This window comes from Physeter macrocephalus, chromosome 11, assembly GCF_002837175.3.
Source record: "Physeter macrocephalus isolate SW-GA chromosome 11, ASM283717v5, whole genome shotgun sequence".
In the NCBI taxonomy this organism is placed as follows: Eukaryota; Metazoa; Chordata; class Mammalia; order Artiodactyla; family Physeteridae; genus Physeter; species Physeter macrocephalus.
In genome coordinates, this window is record NC_041224.1 from 170,847,714 (window position 1) to 170,869,814 (window position 22,101).

The window sequence follows — 22,101 nt, forward strand, 5'->3', positions numbered from 1 at the left end:
TGCTGAGAACACAGCACCAAGCCACAATTAGTGCCGTTGTTTTCAGCTATATCATGGCCTAAGTAAGACAGTGTATGATCATACATGTTAAAGCACATAGAGGAGGCTTTTGCAAGCTGGTTTAAGACTGTTTCCAGGGCTTCCCTGGTGGCGCGGTGGTTGCGCGTCCGCCTGCCGATGCAGGGGAACCGGGTTCGCGCCCCGGTTTGGGAGGATCCCACATGCCGCGGAGCGGCTGGGCCCGTGAGCCATGGCCGCTGAGCCTGCGCGTCCGGAGCCTGTGCTCCGCAACGGGAGAGACCACAACAGTGTGAGGCCCGCGTACCACAAAAAAAAAAAAAAAAAAAAAAAGACTGTTTCCACGTTAAAATGTACCCTGACTTAAAAAAAAAAAACTTTCAAATATCTGAAATAGGCTGTTCAGAAACTAAAGACTTGTTTACAATCCAAAAGTAATCATAGAGTTTTGTCTAAGGATTAAGCAACAAACAAGACTATAAAATAATATCACTTAAATCTAAATCCTCGGGGGGGGGAAATTACCCCTTCTGTTTATTTTGGCACAAATGACATTAAGAAGAATACTTCTAAAACCTGACTGTTGGTTTAATAAAAACATACAAAAACTAACCTTTTATATAACAGACTCTTGTTCCGGAAGGCAATGAGCTTTTCATCATTCTTTCTGTCTAGGTAACATCCAACGACAAATCCCACAGGGACAAGTATATGTACCCAGTGGTCACGCACAATCTGAAGTAAGTTCATCATGAATGCTATAAAAAAAAAATTACCAGAAATATAACTGCCTTTGAAGTATCTTTTAAATCACATCTGAAACAGGAAGATAGCTCTAAATACAGGATATAGATGTTAAAAGCATAATAAGCCTCTTTACATTTGTTTGGCATCAGAACGTAGTACACTACTTAAAATCTACTTGATGAAGATTATATAGGTACAATGATTAGTATAAAAATTATACTGCACTAAAGTCAATTTGCTACCTTTTATTTCTAGCTCCACCAGTGATCTAACATAGGAATGGAGAGAGTATTAAAAAAATTCTACCTGTAAAAGCTGAGTATTTGCACCCTCCTAGTATTGATTTAGAAACTTTACATTTGTAAAATATTTTTAGAACCTCTCACAATGTTAAACCAAGTATAATAGTATTTTGTCAGAAGCAGAATTCTTTCAAGCTGTAATTATTGACAACTATTTTTTTAAAACTAACTTTTGAAAGGAAATGAAAACATTATGAGAAATTTTAAAAAAATCAAATTGAATAATGTCACAACAGATCTGAATATCAATTAAATGACTCTACAAAACATATGGGGACAGAGGAACTTACTTTTGTAGAATGACTGCTAGGTACCAGAGCCATCATATAGTCCAATATATAACACGAAATACTGTTATCCTTATTTAACAGATAAGAATACAGTTTAACCCAAATAGGTATAACATGTATATCTGGAATTCAAACTCAGGTTCATTCCAAAGCTCCAGCTCCTTCTATCATATCCAAATGCCTCTTGTACAGACCCTTCCCCTAATTGATATTTATGGTACTTAAGACTTTTTAAGTGTTAAGAGTTTCTAAAAGGCAGAAGAGGAGGACTTCTTCATAGAAGATCTAGAAGTCATCATATGGAAAATGAATTTGCAGTAATTCAATAAAAACACAGTTGAATCATCAATTTTCTGTAAAAATTTGTATCTAAAGATGAACTCAAGATACATATGTATGCACATGAATCTATAATAAATAAATCCTATATTATGGATGAGAAGACAGGACAACATCATAGAAAGATAATACATTACTGCTAACAAAAGGGCTTAGCGCTGAACTGTGCTAGGATTATGTAGACTGGATTCCTGCTGCTCCTTCTAGGATACTGGTTCTCACACACATTCTAATTCTTTATTTCTCAAGCTTTACTATCTAAAGGCACTGGGTTAGGAAATGGACATGAAGTTAAGTCACACAATTACTACATACTGTCTTTCACAGAGTGTAATATTACACAGAGCAGATTCCAGTCTGAATATCACCGATCTAGAAAATTATGATGTAAGTAAATGAGATGTTCGAAATAACTCCCCAGCTGACTTGCTGCAAATAGTTCTTGGACATATAAATGTAAATGTAACCAATCTTACCTTATTCCTAGAAGATGGTGGTTCTCTTAGCATTGTACGTTCCCTAAGTAGCACTATTTGCATTTAGATCCTTAAATACTGTTTGATAAACATTTAGGTACTTTTTGTGATTCCGATCAAGTTAGCCACTTGTTTTATAAACTTCAGCCAGTCAAGTATGGGAATAACAATGCATGCCTTAATCAAATGATGTAACCTGGAAAGCACTAAACTACAAAATACTAGACAACATAGGTCTCTAGAGACGCCTGGGGATCATCTATTCTCCCACCTGTCCTCATTAGGTTCCTCAAGTTTCTTAAGAGGTGTCAGTTCTATCACTCAGCACAGCTGACTGTTAGATAATTGTATTTAACCAACAAAAAAAGTAATTGCTGACTCTCAGCCCAAGACTTTTTAAATAAGCAGCATGGCCACCTGTGGGCTCTAAGCCATTACTGTTGGCACTCCTCTAACAGGGCCAGAAGGCAATTCTGTCTGGCTTTACTCGAAGCAGAAGAGATAAGCCAAGCCCTTGAGACTCCTGCTGTATACAGGCTCTCACAGAGACTCTACAGGATTCAACTACCATGATGGAAGCCTGATTCCATCCCAAAGACATAAATGGCAAATCTTAGCAGCACAGGCATTTCATATTACAACTGTACAATCTACTACTAAATGGACTTTGGGACCCAGTGGCACTCAGCATAATTTGTCCTGTATATGTCACTGGGAAGACAAAGGGATGACCAGGGAAGACAAAGACTGATGGACATAAAAAGTGAGCAAGAATGATTCCCTAGAGAAAGGATAGGAGGGGGAACGTAGACAGGCTCTTGCTCACGGGCTCAAGACAGTAAGATGGCTTCATCTGATGGGCAAAAGGCAGCAAGCACCTGGGACAATCTCTAATGAGACAAGTCTAGGCTTGGATAAAGAGTGACATCCACATGGGTGCCCTCAACGGCACTGTACATATTATTAGTGTCTTCTTTATATGAAGATCTCTCAAGAAAAATTTTGTTTTTACTTCGGAACTGGGGAGTAGCTATGCTATTCCTGAAACAAAACAAAACAAACTGGTTTTTATCTTATGGACTAAGGGAATTGAGTAACGGTTGATGTATTCTTTGATACCAAAATGATCCAAAATTTTTTCCCTACCTTTAGAAAGAGCTGACTCTTAGAGTACTCTCTGTAAGGCATGGTTCTTAATGCTTTTCATAATCACCAATTCATGTAATCCTCACATTACTATACATGTATTAACTAATATAATGTCCCCAATGCAATAGGAATATTTTTTTCAGATGAGGAAATTCAGGGACAATCAACTTGCCTAAGGTCACAGATGCAGTAAGTGGCAGACTGGTATTAAAACCCAGGCAGTCTGGCTCCTTGGTCCAAGCTCATTGGTGCTTTACTGTCTCTTACAGGAAGTATAAAGGTCAACATTTATATTGTTACTTTTGGCTTTATCTCGTTTTTCCTAATAAGGGCATAACTTGGAGATATAATGAGTTTGGTTCCAGACCACCGCGATAAAGCGAACATAGAGATAAAGCGAGTCACAAGAATGTTTTGGTTTCCCAGTGCACATAAAAATTAGGTTTACACTAGAGTCTATTTAAAGTGTGCAATAGCATTATGTCTAAAAATACAATATACATACCTTAACTAAAAAACACAACATTGTTAAAACATGCTAACCAACATCTGACAATGCAGGGTTGCCACACACCTTCAGTTTGTTAAAAATGCATTATCTGTGAAGCACGATAAAATGAGATATGCCTGTATTACCTTTTCTTCAACCCAATTTTTTTCCGCTTAACTTCTAAAAAGAAAATTGTATATAGTGTGTATTTTTGTAAGCCCCTCTGAATTCACGCTGGAATAATATAGACGACTAGACATTAATAAAATAAATTCTACTCTAATTAGTCCCTACAGCACTTTATATGTAGTGATCAGAAAGTGTCGACTTAACCTATAAAAAACAGTCCTGGATGCATGGAGAAACGGAACTCCTTGAGGTCTAGAACCGCGTCTTAATGACGTATACGCCCCACAAGCGTAAGTATTACTTTTTTAAAAATTAAGTTTTGAAAAAGTGTGTATTTTGTGGAACGGTCGGCTCAAGAGGGTTGGAGACTCAGAAGAGAGCAAGGTTAGCTTCCAATCCTGAATAACGAGGAAGACAACTGTGAAACGTGGACCAATCGGAGATGCTCGCGGAGAAGCAGTCCCTTCCCCGCTGCAGCCGTGAACCTAAAGACATTTTCCAGTTAGGACAGCCTCAGAGTACCCCTTCCCAAAGGCGCCAGGCGGGAACCGTGAGCGCAGCCGCCCACCTCAAAGCAATCCCTATTTCCTTGCCTTTCCCTGTCTCCTTCGCTGGAAGCCTCGGGAAGGCGGGCCGCGGCAGTCACGGGGAGGCCCAGACCACCCCCACCCGCAGGTACACACCGCCGTTGAGGGCTTTCCTAGAGGTGCACCCTCCCCGCCTGCACAATGGGGACTCTCGCCGTCTCGACCGCCCGGGATCCCGGACCCACCTGAAGCCTCAGGAGCAACAACGAGACCACGACCTAGGGCGGCGGTGAGCCCAGCCCCCGGCGCCGGCGGAAGCTGCGGCCTCGGGACCCACCATTCGCCGAGCCCGCTCTAAGAGAGGGGTGGCTCCGAGAAATCATTCCTCTTCTTCCTTTCACCGCTTGACTCTTCTCATATTTCTTTTAGCTTCAACACATTGTAAATTCTTTAAAAATAAAACTTCAGCCCCAGGTGACGAGACTCGGTGCAAATGCCACCTCCTTCCTCCAGCTTAGTCCCTCCCACCCCCGAAGATGGTATCACCCTGGGTCTCCCCGCCTCCGCGGATCGCCTCCAGTTTCAAAATGGCGGCCGCCATTGATGGGCTTCTGCTACCTAATCGTCACCGGCGCTGCTGAGCCAACCTCATCTTTTCTCGCTCTTGAACCTGGATGCGACTAGGGGTTGGGAAGGGCAGTGGACGGCGTTGGGGGAGGACTGACGAGGCAAGTGGGGGCGGAAGAAAGCAGTGCGCCTTTGGATGGGGGAGGGAACGTCTCGGCCCTCGGGGAGAGCCTGGCTCCGACTCCGACCTGGTCTCCGCCGCGGACGTGCCCCCAGGGTTGCGGGTGCGACTGTCCTGGTCGTTTCTTACGGAAGTGTTCAGCGAGGGAAAAAGAGTGACTTCTCCAAGGGTCTAAAGCTCTCGGTCTTTTGTGGCAGTTCCTACGATTCACTCCCAGACTCTCCTTTCCTCCTTTTTGCTGTTTCCCTCCGGCCTTTCAGTCTCTCCTCGCTGGAGGAGTTAATCCGACGCCAGCTTTGGCTTCTTAGCATTGTGGCTACCTTGTTCTCAGCCTCCTCGCTCGGGGTCTTCCCGTCGTTTCGGGTTGAGAGATCACGAGGCTACTGGGCACAAAGTAGGCGTTCTGTTTAGTTAATCGACTCCAAAGGCCTTTAAGACGTTACAGTGCTTTCTTAAAACAGCCTCGGCCCTCCGCATCCCGCCCCCCGCATCTCCTTTGAGCGCTTCCAGCATCATCACTCTATTTACATGCTCTTCAGTAAACAGGAGGTCAGAATAATTTTAACTCCGGCACGTCTGACTTCCTGTGACCAGGCGAGCCTGCGTTATCATTGCCCATGCCCTAAATTTTAATTTTAGAACCCCTTTGACCCTGTTGTGAAACCCGTGCTCTCCCTGAATTGACCAGGAGGAGACTTTTCTCACTTGAGCTCCAGGGCTAACCCAGACTCTTTCGTTTTCCCTTAGATTTTGCATGGTTCCCCTCAGTTGTCATCAACATGCACGATCGTTATTGAGAGAGCAAGTAACTGATAGATAATTAAGGTGAAATGGTATCCATCAGAAATTACTGCCCGGAAGGAATTGATGATATGGTGAAGGTTCATTCCTTTCAGTACACATTTATGTTGCTTTGAGCGCTGTGCTTGGTATTGGAGTTAAAAAGATTCACTTTTACTCTTCCCCCATACATTTAACATCCATTCAACATATATTCTATGTGCCCACTTGTGCTAGCTAAAAATAAATAACATTGCCTGGAGACACCAAAATAGCTTTATAAAGGAGTAAATATTTGAGCTGGGTCACGAAGGGTCAAAAGGAATGTACTAAGCTCAGGAGAAGGTCATCCCTGGCTGCAGTACAGAGATGCAGAGACTTGAGAAGTTTTGGCGTGCTTAGGGAGAGCGGGAGAATGAATGCGCTGGAGCATGCAGTGTAAGGGCGGTTGGTGAAGCAACAGGGAGATTGAGGTAAACTTGTGAAGGACCTTGCTTTCCAAGGAAGGTGTTTAGATTTTATTCAGTATTTAGCCGGAAGTCAATGACTGCTTTGCACAAGGAAGGGGCATGAGGATATTTGTTTTTTAGGGTGGTCTCTCTGATAGCTGTGTGGAAGATAACTTGGAACAGGAAAACTAGATGAGAGGAAATTGCAATCATTCAGGTAAGGTAATGAATGCCTCCTTTGAGGCAGGATAGTAAAGGATGTCAGAGAGACATTTCTGAAATGTCAAATAGGATTCAACTGGTGGCAGCCAAAATGGTGATAAGAGGGTGATTTCAGAATTTTTAGGCTGGGAGACTAAGTGGTTGGTGATACCATTAAACAAAGCCTAAGACATGTACATAAAAATAGTATGGTGCCAACTTGCACTTTAGGAGTGGCAAAGCACAATGCTCTACAGTCCAAAGCATTGATTTTAGATTCTAGAAATCTCTGCTATTACAGTAGCCTCTAGCTACATGTCGCTACTGCACACTTGAAATTGTGGTTAGTTTGAATTGTGATGTGCTGTAATTATAAAATACACACTAGATTTTGAAGGCTCAGTACCAAAAAAAAAATCTCAATAATTTCTTTAATTATTACATGTTGAGATGATAATATTTTGGATATGTTGGGTTAAATAAAAGTAATTTCACCTGTGAAACTTCAATGTGGCTGTGAAAAAATTTTTTAATTACATATCTGGCTTGCATGATATTTTTGTTGGACAGAGCTGTTCTAGTCTAGACTAATGATAGAGGGATTAGTGAGGTGGGATCTGAACTGGGCCTTAAAATGATCATAGTCAATGGTGATGTCAGAGCAGCTTGCTGGCTCCCTCCATTGCCAGTTAAGGCATTCAGATTCTGCTTTTTCAAGCAGTAGGAGGCCTTCAGAGATTTCTGAGCAAGGGATCCTATGTGCAGGGGTGTTTTGGAAGATTAATCTGGTAGTAAGGTATACGTTGAGATGAAGGAAGGAAAGGCTGGAGGCAAAGAAACAGAAACCCAAATGTAAGGTAATGAGGCCCTGTATTAAGGTACTTCCAGTAGGAATGGAAAGGGAATGATAAATGTACAAGGCATTCTCAGGGGAAAATAATCAGGAGTTGGTAACAGACTGTTCAAGAAGTAAAGGAAGGAATAAAACAAGGAGTGTTTCAAGCCTTGGTTATTTAGATAACAATTAAGAAGTCATGTCATAGAGTTATAAGGTACATTTGAGTCTAAAGAAAATTAGTCTCAAAATAGAACCAGCAAAGTTGAAATGAGGAAGTGTGCTGCTAAATACCTAAATACTCTCCTTTTTTATCTCCCTGCTTCTCTATCTTCTTTATCTAATCATGTATTCCAGCTAGTTTTTCTAAAATACAGAACTACCTGTATCACGTCATCTTACTTGATAAGTGATCTTAAAATGTCTCTCTGTTGCCTGTTCTCTGTTCAACAGTTAGAACTGGGTCCAAAGTTTCTAAGGCCTTTCATTAGCTGGCCCTTTTCTATTCATTAGGACTTTTCTTTCATTTTTTGCTTATATGAAAGTGTGCCAGGCTAGTTTTGTCACTGGTACTCTAAGTGTTTGTTTTATGCCTTTGATCCTGTTATTCCCCTGTTTTGAATAGCTTTTTCTCTTTGTCTCTTTCTGCCCACGGCCTACCAGTCCTTATCAGTCGAATAATTCATGATCCCACCTCTTTTCTGATTCTCAATAATATAAGCTAATGTCAGTTTTAAAAATCTTATTTCCTAAGCTGCATATTTCAGCCCCTGATTAGAGCCAATTTCATGTTATTTATTTTTGTCTTTTATTATCTTAATCCTATTTTTTATGTAAGTTTAGGCTTCCTAAAATTATGACAAATTTATTTTTTTAAAAAAAGAACCATATCGGGACTTCCCTGGGGGTCCAGTGGTTAAGACTCTGCGCTTCCACTGCAGGGGGCACTGGTTCCATCCCTGGTCAGGGAACTAAGATCCTGCATGCCTCGCCACATGGCCAAAAAAAACCACAAAAAACAAAAAAGGAGCATATGTTATTCTACTTGCTCAAGGTCTTCACCTTAGGGCAAGACATAGACGTTAAATACCGGTATTAAAAACAGAAGTAAATCATTATACCGCATTCATGAAACTCTTATTTCTTTATTTTTTAGATTTTAAAGAACTCTTTCTTTGAATTCATGGTGTTTCATCCTATATACGACTGAGATACCAGTAAGTAAAGACTGTCTAATAAAGATACAGCTTTATTATATTACAAGCAGTTGTAATAAAAATCTTTTCATCTATTGAAATCTGGGTCTGTCTGCAAGAAAGTTTTAACATGAACTCTTTCAGTTCTACCTGCAAGAAACTTTGTATTTTCACTTCATACTGTAAATAAAGAAAGTGGGGGGTAAGGTAGATTTGAGTAGGAAAAGTTTCTCTTAGGCCATTAATATAATTGTGGTACAGGGAGCTTTTTGGCAGGGAGATTCAAGTCCTATCCAAAACTGTATTTATAAATATTTTTCATCAAAAAGAGAATTAGTATCTTTGCATTTCTCATACCTTACAAATAGGAACACACCAAGCTGCATCGGCAGGCGGACTCTCAACCACTGCGCCACCAGGGAAGCCCCAATATATTTTTTTAATTAATTAATTAATTAATTAGACTGCATCAAGTCTTAGTTGCAGCACACAGGATCTTTGTTGTGGTGCGCGGGCGGGCGCAGGCTTCTCTAGTTGCGGTGTGCGGGCTCCAGAGCACACAGGCTTCTCTCTAGTTGTGGCACGTGGGCTCAGTAGTTAGTGGCACGCAGGCTTAGTTGCCCCGTGGCATGTGGGATGTTAGTTCCCCGACCAGGGATCGAACTTGCATTCCTTGCATTGGAAGGTGGATTCTTAACCACTGGACCACCAGGGAAGTCCCTAAGTCAATATATTTTTTATTTTAACTTATTTGTTTCAGTAACTATTTGTTAAACAACCACTATGTGTAAGACGTGTGCTAAAATAGTAAGGATACAAAAATAGATCAAACCTAGTGCTGCATTCAGAGAGCTCTCCCAAGCCAGAGGAAATACATGTAAATAGGTAGCTGTTAATGGTGTGGTAACAGCACTAAGCTCATTTAACACCAGCCATCTTCATTTATTCATTTAAGAAGCATTTACTGACCACCACTATGTGTTAGGCACCGTGGGGTATTGGAATATAACTGTGATCAAAATAGACCAAGTCTCTACTTTCATGGAGTCATTATTCTGGTGTGAAGGTTAAGAGGAGAGAAGGGGATGGACAAAGTGAGTAAGTAAATATGCAGCAAGTGCAGGTGGGCACTAAGTATTTTGAGGAAAATAGAAGGAAAATACACGTTATAGGATGTAACTGAGGTGGGGATGGACTTTAGGGTGGTCAGAAAATGTTTCTGAGAGAATAAATTTGAGGCAGGGAAAATAATAGCTCAAACTAGTTAGAGATCTTGGTGACAGTGGAGATAGAAGGAAATACTTGAGAAATTATTATACTTGAGAAATACAATAAAAGTAAAAATGCAGGACTTATTGATGGATTGGATGTGAGCAACAAGTTAAGGAAGGAATCAAGGATGATGCCATCAGAGGCCAGATGGTCTTAATGCTGTGGGATTGGGTAAGATTGCCTAGAGAGAAAAGAGAAAAGAAAGTCCTGCTGAAAAGCACTGCCTCATTTAGAGGTTGAGGGGAGAAAGAGGTATTAACTAAAGAGAGTGAGGAATGGCCAGTTAGATATAAAGAAAACCAGGATAGGGTTGACAGAGGAGAAGAGGAAGGTGTTTCTGGGAGGATGGAGCCGTTAATTTTGTTGATTGCTGCTACGATTTCCAGTAATTTGGGACCACAGAAATGTCTGTTGGCTTCAGTTGTATAGAGGTTTGTCAGTGACCTTGATGAAAGCTCGTGTAGTGATAGGGTAGAGAAAGACGTCAGATTTAGTAGTGTGAATGGGAGGTGAGAAAGTGGAGACACATCTGTGGACAAATATTCTGAGAAATTTTGCTGTGAAAGAGGAGTGTAGAAATGATGAAGCAGTTGCAGGGAATTGGAGAATGAAGAGAGGGTTCTTTTAAGTTGGGAAATTCTAGAGTATCTTTGTATGCTAATAGGAATTGTACATCAGTGATATGTTGATGATACAGGAGAAGGAGGAGATGACTGAAGAAGTTATCCTTAGAAGAGAAACGAGAGTGGGATTGAGAGCACATACAGGGGATTGGCCTTGGATGAGAGCTGAGCTATTTGTTCCTTACGGTAGGAGACACAACAGTATACATGCAGATAGGTTAACAGGTACGGTATTTGGAAAATGAGGGGTTACTGTCTGATTACTTTTATAATTGAGGAATGAGGTGAGATTATCAACAGAGAGTAGGGTGGAGAGAAGGGTGTGTGATACTTGAGCAGAGAAGAGGAGATGTGAAATGATGGTCTCAGAGATGGAAAGTCAACCTACTAAGAAAAATCAGATTGATAGGTAGGACATAGTGCCTGTTTGAAATCTTTGGCCATGAATTTGAAGAGCAAATAGCATAGTTTTGTGATTGCTTTTCTTTTCCCCTTCTGGCAACATTGAGCTGCTGGAATAGACAAAGTGAGTGATTGGAGTCAATGAGGGTTGGGGTTTTGCCAGGCTCGTACAAGGAAGGACTAGAGCAGCAAGATACTTGAGAGTATTTGCAAAATAATCATGATGGATCGCGGATCGATGGTAAGACATGAGTGGAGACAGGAGGGGGTCATGGACAGTGAAAAAGTAGTCAGTGGATTAGAGATACCAGTGAGGCTAAAGGATTTTTGCAGTGGGAATTCTAGAGTAAGGAAGGTGGGAGTGAGAGAGGGAGATAGTTGAAGGTGATATTTTGAAAGTGCTGCAGCTTATTGGTCATGATAATGTCATGGTTGTGACTGTGGTGGTGGGTAGCTGAAGTGAAATGAAGATTATTGGAATTGAGAGAGTCAAGGAACTATGAGGTCAGTATTGAAGCTACTCAGAGGAAGACTGAGTCAGGAACTAAAGTCCTCAGTGAGTGAGGTCAGATTAATAGATGCCAGCAATAAGGAAGAATAGGAAAGGCTCACAGTGAGCTGGCTGGGCAGCATGACCTTCAATGGGACTGGAGTATTTTGAGGTGGAAGAAGACAGGTTGGAAGCTGCAGTGAGGAGGAAGGAGCACATCCTTCCTGCTTTGGAGGTCAGGGAGTATGAGAGGAAAAAAGGCCTCTTGAGAAGCCTGCAGGAGAAACTAGGTTTCTGTGGATTTGCAGGTGAGGAGAATGTTCAGAGAAGAGGTCGAAGTTCCAGGTTAGCGCAGTAGTTCCAGAGGGCATACTGAAAGGATTTCGGAGGGAGAAGAGGTAGTGGATTGGGTCCAATTAGATGTCCACATCAGTGATGATGGATAACCTAGGAGTCTTGGATGTTTGGCTGTGACTGAGGTAAACAAGGATGGGAGATATGGCAGGATTAGCCCCCTGACAGCCTGTTAAGAAAGGTGGGCAGTTTCCCTTAGTTTGTTGAGATGACCTTGGGCAGATGGCGAGGGATCGTGAGACATGCAGTGACCTCACTTACTTGCGTAGTTAGCCAGGAAAGGCTAAAGCTAGGATCAGAAATGTTGCTGTGGAGTTGTACTTTGCTAATCAATGTTTTTAATAACATCTGTTTAATAGCACACAAACTCTAGGTCCTAAATTCCAAAACATGTGTTCATGTTGTATCTTCTTGAAATATGTAGTAGGCGTCCTGACTATATTCTGTCAAGTATGTGTTGCGCACCTACTATGTGTCAGGTTCTCTTTTAGGAATTACAAACATAAGGTACTACCTCTGTTTTTCAGTTGCTCACATTCCAGTGCAAGAGTTCTTAACATTAAACTCCCTGAAAAATACATGAATTTTTACATGTATATGGGCCTTTTCGTCTTTTTTTAAGGACTGGGGGGAGAAGGAAAGGTCCATAGCCCTTTATCAGATTCTTGGCGGGGGGGGGGGTCCCTTTATTTAAGGACCACTGGTCTACTAGTAGAGAAAGACCCATAAACTAATAATTGTAATGCAGTGTAATTACTGCCATCAGAGAGCAAAATAAAGGAGGAACAAATTTACCGTGAAGAATAAGTTCACTAATTTAGTATACATTTATTTATTGAGGAACTTAGTAGCCTCCATTCTAGGTAATTTACACATTATTTGAAATCTTCCAACATCCTTTTTATGTGTATATTAATACTCATGATTTATAGACTAGGATACATAAGTGAGGAAAAGTTAATTAACTTGCCCAGAACCACATAGGAGTAGATTCAAATACGGGTCTGTCTGATTACAAAATCTACTACTTTTCATTAAACCACACTGGGGAGCCACTGAAGGACTCTTTGTAAACAGGAGTGTGTAAGATTATGTTTGTACCTTTACACTTAGCAATGATGGAAATAGGTCTTTAAAATGACTTTTATGTTTAACTATGTTTTTATTTCTATTGAAAGAACCTTTTGGATTGTTGTTATTGGACCGAAAAAATGACATCTATTATCAAATTAACTACCCTTTCTGGGGTCCAGGAAGAGTCTGCTCTTTGCTATCTTCTCCAAGTCGATGAGTTTAGATTTTTATTGGACTGTGGCTGGGATGAGCACTTCTCTATGGATATTATAGATTCCCTGAGGAAGTAAGTTACTGTTAATATTTCCACACTTTTCGTAAATCAACTTCTCTTTTTTACGCTGTTATACCACTTTGATGTTACACAGTATTTGCTTTTTTGCTCTAATTTAGTTGATAGTAAAATATTTAGTTTTACTTATGCCGAAGAGCCAAATACTGACTGTTTTTATTTGTGTAGTTTTGATTTACTCAAGCTGTGTTTATTGAAATTCAGCAAAATATTAAGTTAATTGTTACTTGCCCGATGGAACTCAGTAGAAATTTTGGCACCCTAATTTTAGAAAAAGAGTAAGTTTATAAGAATTTGAAGAGAGGAAAAACCTTCCCTGTTTAAAGTTCTTCGGTCATATCACATTAGCTTATCTTCTGTTATCTTTTGATGCAATTCCTGTTATCTTTTTTTTTTTTTTTTTTTTGGCGGTACGCGGGCCTCTCACCGTTGTGGCCCCTCCCCCTGCGGAGCACAGGCTCCGGACGCGCAGGCCCAGCGGCCATGGCTCACGGGCCCAGCCGCTCCACGGCATGTGGGATCCTCCCGGACCGGGGCACGAACCCTCGTCCCCTGCATCGGCAGGCGGACTCTCAACCACCGCGCCACCAGGGAAGCCCTCCTGTTATCTTTTGATTCAATTTGAGAACTGGTGCTTAGATTAAAGACCGTGAGATACAAAAGGATACTAATCCATCAAAGAAAAATTTAGTTACGTTAGCAGTATTGTACTAATTATGGAAGGAACCAGGACTTAAACATTTAGAACACTTAGAACTTGTAGCAAAAATTATTTTTCTTATTTTTTTGTTGATGAGAACATATTTTTGACTAATTGAAGTTTTACTATCATGAATATACTGTCAGTCACCATGCTAAAAAGCTGAGACAAAAATCCATAATAAATATGTGGCCTTTTAAATATCCTTTCCTTAACAATTTCTTAAATTCTAAGCTGAGTTCTTGAACTTAAATTAATAGTATACAAGATAGCCACTTGAAATCAGCTTATGTGTGGTGTCTACTGTTTCCCTTTTTCCTTTTTTAAAAAAAATGTGTCTAGACACTATATATTTACGTGCAACTTATACCATAATTTTGATCTCTATGTAGGACAGGGAGAGTAATAATTGAAATTCATAGGTAACATAATTTTAGCTCTTAGTTTTTCTCTTTTACCCCAGCATAATCTTCGATTCAGAGTACTGAGAGGAATCAGAACTGGCAAATTAATTTTGAGTATCCTGCCTTTACCCTTGGGAACAAGACTGAGAAATAGTCATTTTGATTGTGTTCTAGGCATGTTCACCAGATTGACGCAGTACTGTTGTCTCACCCCGATCCCCTCCATCTTGGCGCCCTTCCGTATGCTGTCGGAAAGTTGGGTTTGAACTGTGCTATCTATGCAACCATTCCTGTTTATAAAATGGGGCAGATGTTCATGTATGATCTTTATCAGGTAATTTAAGCAATTAAAAAAATTTTTTAACACTCCTGCAGTGAGCATTTTTTCTTTTTCTTTTTTTTTTTTGCGGTACGTGGGCCTCTCACTGTTGTGGCCTTAACCTTTTATTTGTGTTGTTCTTTTAGTCCCGACACAATACAGAAGATTTTACGCTCTTTACACTAGATGATGTGGATGCAGCCTTTGATAAAATACAGCAGTTAAAATTCTCTCAGATTGTGAATTTGAAAGGTAAAACATGTTTCCAGTAGCAAATAATTGGACTAATGGGGTTTAAACTACTGTAAAGTACAAGGGGAATTTGTCATAAAAATTATAGGCACTATTGTCTGAAGAATAAAAAATTAGCATTTTTTCATAGGGAACTGTGAAATTCCCCGAAGTCATTTGAATTTTAAAATATTCCAGACTATATTCTAACAAAATGTAACAGCTCAGGCCTTTTCACATTTAATTTGGGAAACACTTATTTAGTGTTTACTGTATATAGTGCACAAAGGTAAATGTGGCCAGATTCTCTTCCTAAGAGCTCACAAGTAGGTTGAAGACAGTAGATCAGATGTAGGTTGAGTAGCTCAGATGACTAAATGTAGTGATTGAAGTAAATGAAGTGCTGTGGCAGCACAGAGTAGAACATGCCTGAATTCTAGAATTGAACATGAAAATTGTCATTTAATTAGGTCAGGAAGTCATATATTAAGTATACATTTTTCATCTATAGAGAGAATTATATTGAAACATTTTCAGAAATTTAACCCATAAATATGAAAAAATGGCACAAAATGGACTCTGAAGATTAGCCGGGAAGTAGCAATGGTCTTAACAGTTTTGCTTGTACTTGTTTTCTATACAATACATTCTTTACCATAGTGAGATAAGAATTGTCAATTTAGAGGTTAGTGAAGATGGAAACACTTGATAATTATGTGCATAATAGAAATATTAAAATTTATTAGTTCATGCTAAGTTATTAAATAGTAATGGCAATCTCTAGCCTTCTATTTATCAGCACAAATATATCTGCAAGAATATATAATAACATGACAAGAGTGCCTGCATGAAGGTATGGGGTAGCTGGGGGACAGGTGGGTGAGACTTGCGTTTCACTGTATGCCTTTTTACTTTTGAATTTTGTATGATTGCATATGTTACCTATTTAAAAATAGCTAAAAATAAATAACCTTTCTTTAGGGTTGTAAAAAGAAATCTGAGTACTGTCATTATCTTGTTGACATAGGTAAAGGACATGGTTTGTCTATCACACCTCTGCCAGCTGGTCATATGATAGGTGGAACAATATGGAAGATAGTCAAAGATGGAGAAGAAGAAATTGTTTATGCAGTTGACTTCAACCACAAGAGGGAGATGTAGGTATATCAAGACAAAAGCTAATGGAAATGCAATTTGTATTATTTCATTCTTTGGAGAGAAAATTAGAAACAAAGTTATTTTTTTAACTAGAAATCTAGAGCAATTTGAAAACACCAAACAGTGAATGTTTTCAGAGTTATTTGCATTGTAAGGGAAAAAGTTTGATATGAGATAAAAGACATTGTTTTGAAATTTACATGCAAATATCCACTCTATAAAACAGATATCTCTCTGGAGATGTTGCAAAGGAGATTAATTTTTGTACAACAAATTATATTTTATATGTTCTTGACCTGCTATTTAGAGGAACTTTGCAGGTGGGGTTTTTTGTTTTTTTTGTTTTTGATAAAGTCATTAATACCATCTAATATAACTATATTTAAAGTCAGACTCCCTTTAAAAGGGGACACAGTAGTTTAATTTTAAAACTTCATTTTGTACTTACAGCATTTCTTTAAAATTGTTTTGGCTTCTTTTGTAATTTCTGTACATCAAGTACATAGCTATTCTATATTAGATTACAGTATCCTCAAGATCTTTTGTATCTTATTAAGAAATATTTAAGACTAATAAGTTGAATTTTAGGCTCTTGTAATCACAGGTTAATGAGGAAAGATAGGTATTTGAGTAAATGGTATTCAAACATTTTGGGAAAAAACTTGGTTTGTGTTTTCTATTTTACCGCATAATAAAATAAATTTCAGTTGGATTAGAATTAAATAGAAAATGAAACAGTACTGGTGAGTCTGATCTCTTGATTTGGAAAAGACTTTGTAAGCAGAGAGGCAGTGGACCAAGTTGCAAAGGAAGACTGCTAGATTTGATTACATACAGGTTTAAAATGTCTGAAACAAACTAAATTAAAGACCTATAAATGAGGGAAAATATTTACATCAAGTTGAGCAAAGACTTATTTATAAGACCAGGTATTAATCAATCAAAAAGATACCAGTTGCAAAATGGACAAAAGTTATAAAGTCAAAAAAGAGAAAATTTAAATGATAATGATTTTTAAAATTAAATACTGTTAAAATTGTTTTTAAATGGTAGTATTCTAATGGAAAATATTTAGTGAGTTGGTCATTCTTTCTGGTTGAACCTTTCTGGAAAAGGGAGAGCTTTCTGAAAAAGGTTAAACCTTTCTGGAAAGCCATTTAGCAATATCATATATTCTAGTAAATACATTTCTAGGAATGTGTCCTAAAGAAACAACTAGAAATGCAATTGAAGCTTTTTGCAAAAGTTTTCTTTGACAGATTATTTATAATGGCAAAAAAAAAAATAACCTAAATATCAATAAAGGGAAATGACCAAATAAATATTGTACAAACACAACAGAAAGCTTTTATAATTGTTAAAAATCAGATTTAGAAAATGATTTTAATGTCATGGGAGAAAACTAGGATATAGAACTGAGTATATAATCATGTACATGGGATATCACCTTTGTAAAACACGTATACCTATATACGCATAGAAAAATTTATGTACTTAGAAGATATACCCCAAAATATTATATCGATTATCTTTTCAGTGATGTTACTCTGGAAGAGCTTAATTTTCCTTTTTTGAATTTACCAGATTTTCTTATCAAGGAGCATGTATACTTTTTTTTTTTTTTTTTTTTTTTTTGCGGTACGCGGGCCTCTCACTGTTGTGGCCTCTCCCGTTGCGGAGCACAGGCTCCGGACGCGCAGGCTCAGCGACCATGGCTCACGGGCCCAGCCTCTCCGGCATGTGGGATCTTCCCGGACCGGGGCATGAACCCGTGTCCCCTGCATCGGCAGGCAGACTCTTAACCACTGCGCCACCAGGGAAGTCCACATGTATACTTTTATAGTTAGAAAAGGAAAAAACCTTATAAAAGAAGCTATTTTTTAGGTAAGAAAAGCTATTGTTTATTTGAAATGATATAAAGTATTCCTCTTCTTCAACTTCGTTATAGCCACTTAAATGGATGTTCCCTGGAAATGCTAAGCAGACCCTCTCTACTTATCACAGATTCATTTAATGCTACGTATGTGCAGCCCAGGAGAAAACAAAGAGACGAGCAACTTCTGAGTATGTATTGCATACTGTCCTTTGTACAGAGCTGTGGAAGTGCATGGTAGTATGAATTACTGTTTATTCTGTTCTGTTTGACATTTTTCTTGTCATATGAGATTGGCTAACTCTAGTATTTTTGAAAAAATATTATGTGACCATATCAATATTTTTACAAAAAGATGCTTTAGTTGGTTTGAATTTAACTTCTGTGGGATAGGTATAAAGATTGGTTTCTTCCTGCCATTCAGCACATAGCTAGCTCTCTCTGGTATATGTCTAGGGAACATCAAAATATATAAAGATCTCATATAAATCTACTAGAAAAACATTTACACTCTAAAAGCAAAATGAACAAAGGAGGTAAATGAGGGTGCAGATAGTCTGCTGATTTTGGTGTTTGGGTGTTTTATGCTCTAATCTAGTAGTCTTGATTCTAAAGAGATGTATCTGGGCCATCCCTGGTTGCTTCTGCTTTGGCTTGAGCCCTATTACCTTACATTCTTTTTTTGTAAGCTGCATGGGAATTCAGCAGGGAAAATTGGATTCCACTTTCAACATGTTTGATACCACTGCCTTCATTTTTCTACTTAAAAAGTATGACTTATATACTGTGTTACTCTAACTTTAAGAAGTTTTCAACTCTTGGTATTTTTTTGTTGTTGGTTTGTTTTTGCTAGAGTTTGATTTGACTAAATATTTCCAAGCAGACTTTCATCTAGAAGGTCTTTTATTGGAAGAGGGAATATTATTTATCTTTTATTCTACAGGCATACATACATACAAAACATGTATGTATTAATCTAAACTATAAATGTGTGTGTATAAATTTGGGAATTATGTTTTATAATGAAGTTCATTGAGGTAGGCAGGTGAGACCAGAGTGACCTGGAAACCCAAGGCTGATTGCATTTGCCCTTCACTCAATTTTCCCAGTATACTATACAAATGTCATTTTCTATGTGTACTATGGGTAAAAGGGTTGGAACCACCAATTTATAATTTTTCAATGGAAAAAAATATTGAGAGTTAATGGCATTCTTATAAACTATAGTCTTTATAGTAAAAACATGGAGATAAAGTTATCTTTAATTTTATAGCAAAGTATTGTTATGTTCTATAAGGATTTTACGTTCTTGTTTTCTAGCAAATGTCCTGGAAACACTAAGAGGTGATGGAAATGTGTTGATAGCAGTGGACACTGCAGGCAGAGTTTTGGAACTTGCTCAACTCCTTGATCAAATTTGGAGAACTAAAGATGCAGGATTGGGTGTTTACTCATTGGCGCTCCTAAATAATGTCAGTTATAATGTGGTGGAATTTTCTAAGTCCCAGGTTTGTTTTCATGTTATCATTTGTAATAAAGATGTTTGCTACAGAGATTGGGCTTATGGAAAACAGTGTGTTAATTGCCCTTTGGATTTTCTTTTTCTCTTGGGGTTGAGGATAATAATGTTGGTAATGATGATGATGATAAAAACTAAAAATCAGCCACTTACTGTTCTGTACACTTTGTGTATTATTTCATTTAATCCTTTTATATCCTATGAAGTCGGTTCTGTTTTTGTCCCCATTTTACAGATTGGGCAACTTGGTTCTCTAATGCTTAGTATCACAATCTAAAATGATGGCAAAAATAGAACCTACTTCATAGGATATAATTGTTAGAATCTGTTTTTCTCTTCCTTTTGGATAAGCTCTTTTCTTGAAGTAGCAATGTCTGGGGTAAGGTATTCATTTAGAACTTACATACCACCTTCTGAATGAGATTTAAGGTGACTTATAACTGAAACATAATGCAAAATTAGATTTCTAGGGATGAACAGTGGTCTGGGCAGATCTGATGGGGAATAGAAACAGACAGTAAGCTGCTTATTAACATGGTACGAATATAAGCAACAGTTGGTGGAAAAAAGACTTTAAACAAGATGGAACTTGAATTCCTTAACTATCGTAGGATACATTGAGGTTATAATACAGTATTTTCTAATTATTGTCACCTTTTCCCCCCATATTAGGTAGAATGGATGAGTGATAAATTGATGAGATGTTTTGAAGACAAAAGAAATAATCCATTTCAGTTTCGTCATCTCTCTCTATGTCATGGTCTTTCTGACTTGGCTCGAGTACCTAGCCCTAAAGTGGTACTTGCCAGCCAGCCCGACCTGGAATGTGGATTTTCAAGGGATCTGTTTATTCAGTGGTGCCAGGACCCTAAAAACTCAATCATTCTAACTTACAGAACTACTCCTGGGACTTTAGCACGTTTCCTAATTGATAATCCTTCTGAAAAAATTACAGAAATAGAGGTAAGTGCTTGTATGTGAACTTTATCTTTTTTCTTTTTTGGCCACACTGTGTGGCGTGTGAAATCTTAGTTCCCTGACCAGGGATTGAACCCATGCCCCTTGCAGTGGAAGCACGGAGTCTTAACCACTGGACTGCCATGGAAGTCCATGAACCTTATCTTAAAATTGTTTGGGGGGTACACTATACAAGATGTTTATAACAATGACCCAAAATAAAACTTGAAGTTGTTTCAGGATTTTTATCTGACTAACAGTAGAGAGGCTTTAATAGCACACATTTCAGAGCTCCTTAATTGGAAACTCTGAGTATTGAACCCTTCCATGGTACCCTCTGGAACCATACCCAGAGAGTATGCATATATGCTGTATTCTTATTCACTCTTTGAAAAATTCCTTTCACATCCTTCCTGTAATTGAAATCTGGCTATTTCCTAATGATTTCTTTTTCCTGTAGCCTTCTCTTTCATGCTTCGTGTACTTTGGGCGGGGTAGGTATCCTTGTTCTGTGTTGCAGCTTTCAAGCCATTTCTCTTCCCTCTGTAGTTCATGCCGTCAGACTTGAAAATACACTGACCCTTCCTTGTTTCAGACACTGATCTCTTGGTCATTCTCTGTTGTTCATCGGTGACTTTAGACCCTGGTTTACAGTCTTCCAGTCCACTCATACTCAGGACTCTATTCTTGATGACTTTAGCATCCATATATATGATTTATCCAGGTTCTTGGCCCTCTCAGTTCCTTGACACCTTATTTCTTAATGATCTTTTCCTCCGCTCCACCTCAGCCATCCCTTCCCATGATCATGCTGTCCACTCCCATGGTCATACCTTTAACCTCGTTATGATCTCCAGATCTCTCCCTCAAGCATCCCACTCTGGTCTCATAGCTGACTTTCTCTGGTACTCTCATGCCAACAATTCTTTGGTCCCATTGGGACTTTCAATTCATGAACCTTACCACTTCTGCTAATCATCATCGTTCCATCTTCTGGCTGTGTTGGGTCTTCATTGCTGCGCACAGGCTTTCTCTAGTTGCAGTGAGCAGGGGCTGCTCTTCATTGTGGTGCGTGGGCTTCTCATTGCGGTGGCTTCTCTCTTGCGGGGCACGGGCTCTAGGCGCGCGGGCTTCAGCAGTTGTGGCGTGTGGGCTCAGTAGCTGTGGCTCGTGGGCTCTAGAGCGCAGGCTTGGTAGTTGTGGCGCATGGGCATAGTTGCTCTGTGGCATGTGGGATCCTCCCAGACCAGAGCTTGAACCCGTGTCCCCTGCATTGGCGGGCGGACTCCCAACCACTGCGCCACCAGGGAAGCCCCGTATGTTTAGGGTTCTTTGCCCTCTCACCTTGTTAGGGGTATTTCTTCTGTGGTTATTCTTGTTCTCTCCATTATCTATCACCTTTTCCCTCTACTTGGTGACATCCAAAATAATTTTTACTATTCCTCCTCTATTCCCAAACTTGTTCTTCTCTGAGTCTTCCTCATGTCATGGACTAGCAGTGCTTTCCACATATTTATTCAAGCCCCAAATACAGAAATTTTAAATATGTTCATTGAAGTGTAATATATACTGAAAAGTTTGCATATTGTAAGTGTACAGCGTGATGAATTTTCACAAATTGAACACACCTGTCTGGCTTATACCCAGATCAAGAAACAGTCTATTACCAGTACCCCAGATGCCCCCTTTCTGATCCTCCCTATCCTTCCAAGGGTAACCACTATCCAGGCTTCTAATGCACAGATTATTAAAATTTA

At 39.1% G+C, this 22,101-nt stretch overlaps 1 protein-coding gene across 1 annotated transcript in view; it reads left to right on the plus strand.

Annotated features, from left to right (window-relative positions):
* Nucleotides 1-5,070: 5,070 nt before the first annotated feature.
* CPSF2 (cleavage and polyadenylation specific factor 2) overlaps nt 5,071-22,101 on the plus strand; it is a 33,541-nt gene continuing 16,510 nt past the window's right edge. Inside the window, exons 1-9 of the mRNA XM_007105036.3 lie at nt 5,071-5,195; nt 8,637-8,697; nt 12,996-13,177; nt 14,462-14,621; nt 14,753-14,858; nt 15,865-15,994; nt 17,944-18,059; nt 19,189-19,376; nt 20,060-20,350. Of these exons, the coding sequence (XP_007105098.1) occupies nt 13,029-13,177; nt 14,462-14,621; nt 14,753-14,858; nt 15,865-15,994; nt 17,944-18,059; nt 19,189-19,376; nt 20,060-20,350 (1,140 nt within the window). The 5' untranslated portion in view covers nt 5,071-5,195; nt 8,637-8,697; nt 12,996-13,028. The remainder of the gene's footprint in view (nt 5,196-8,636; nt 8,698-12,995; nt 13,178-14,461; nt 14,622-14,752; nt 14,859-15,864; nt 15,995-17,943; nt 18,060-19,188; nt 19,377-20,059; nt 20,351-22,101) is intronic.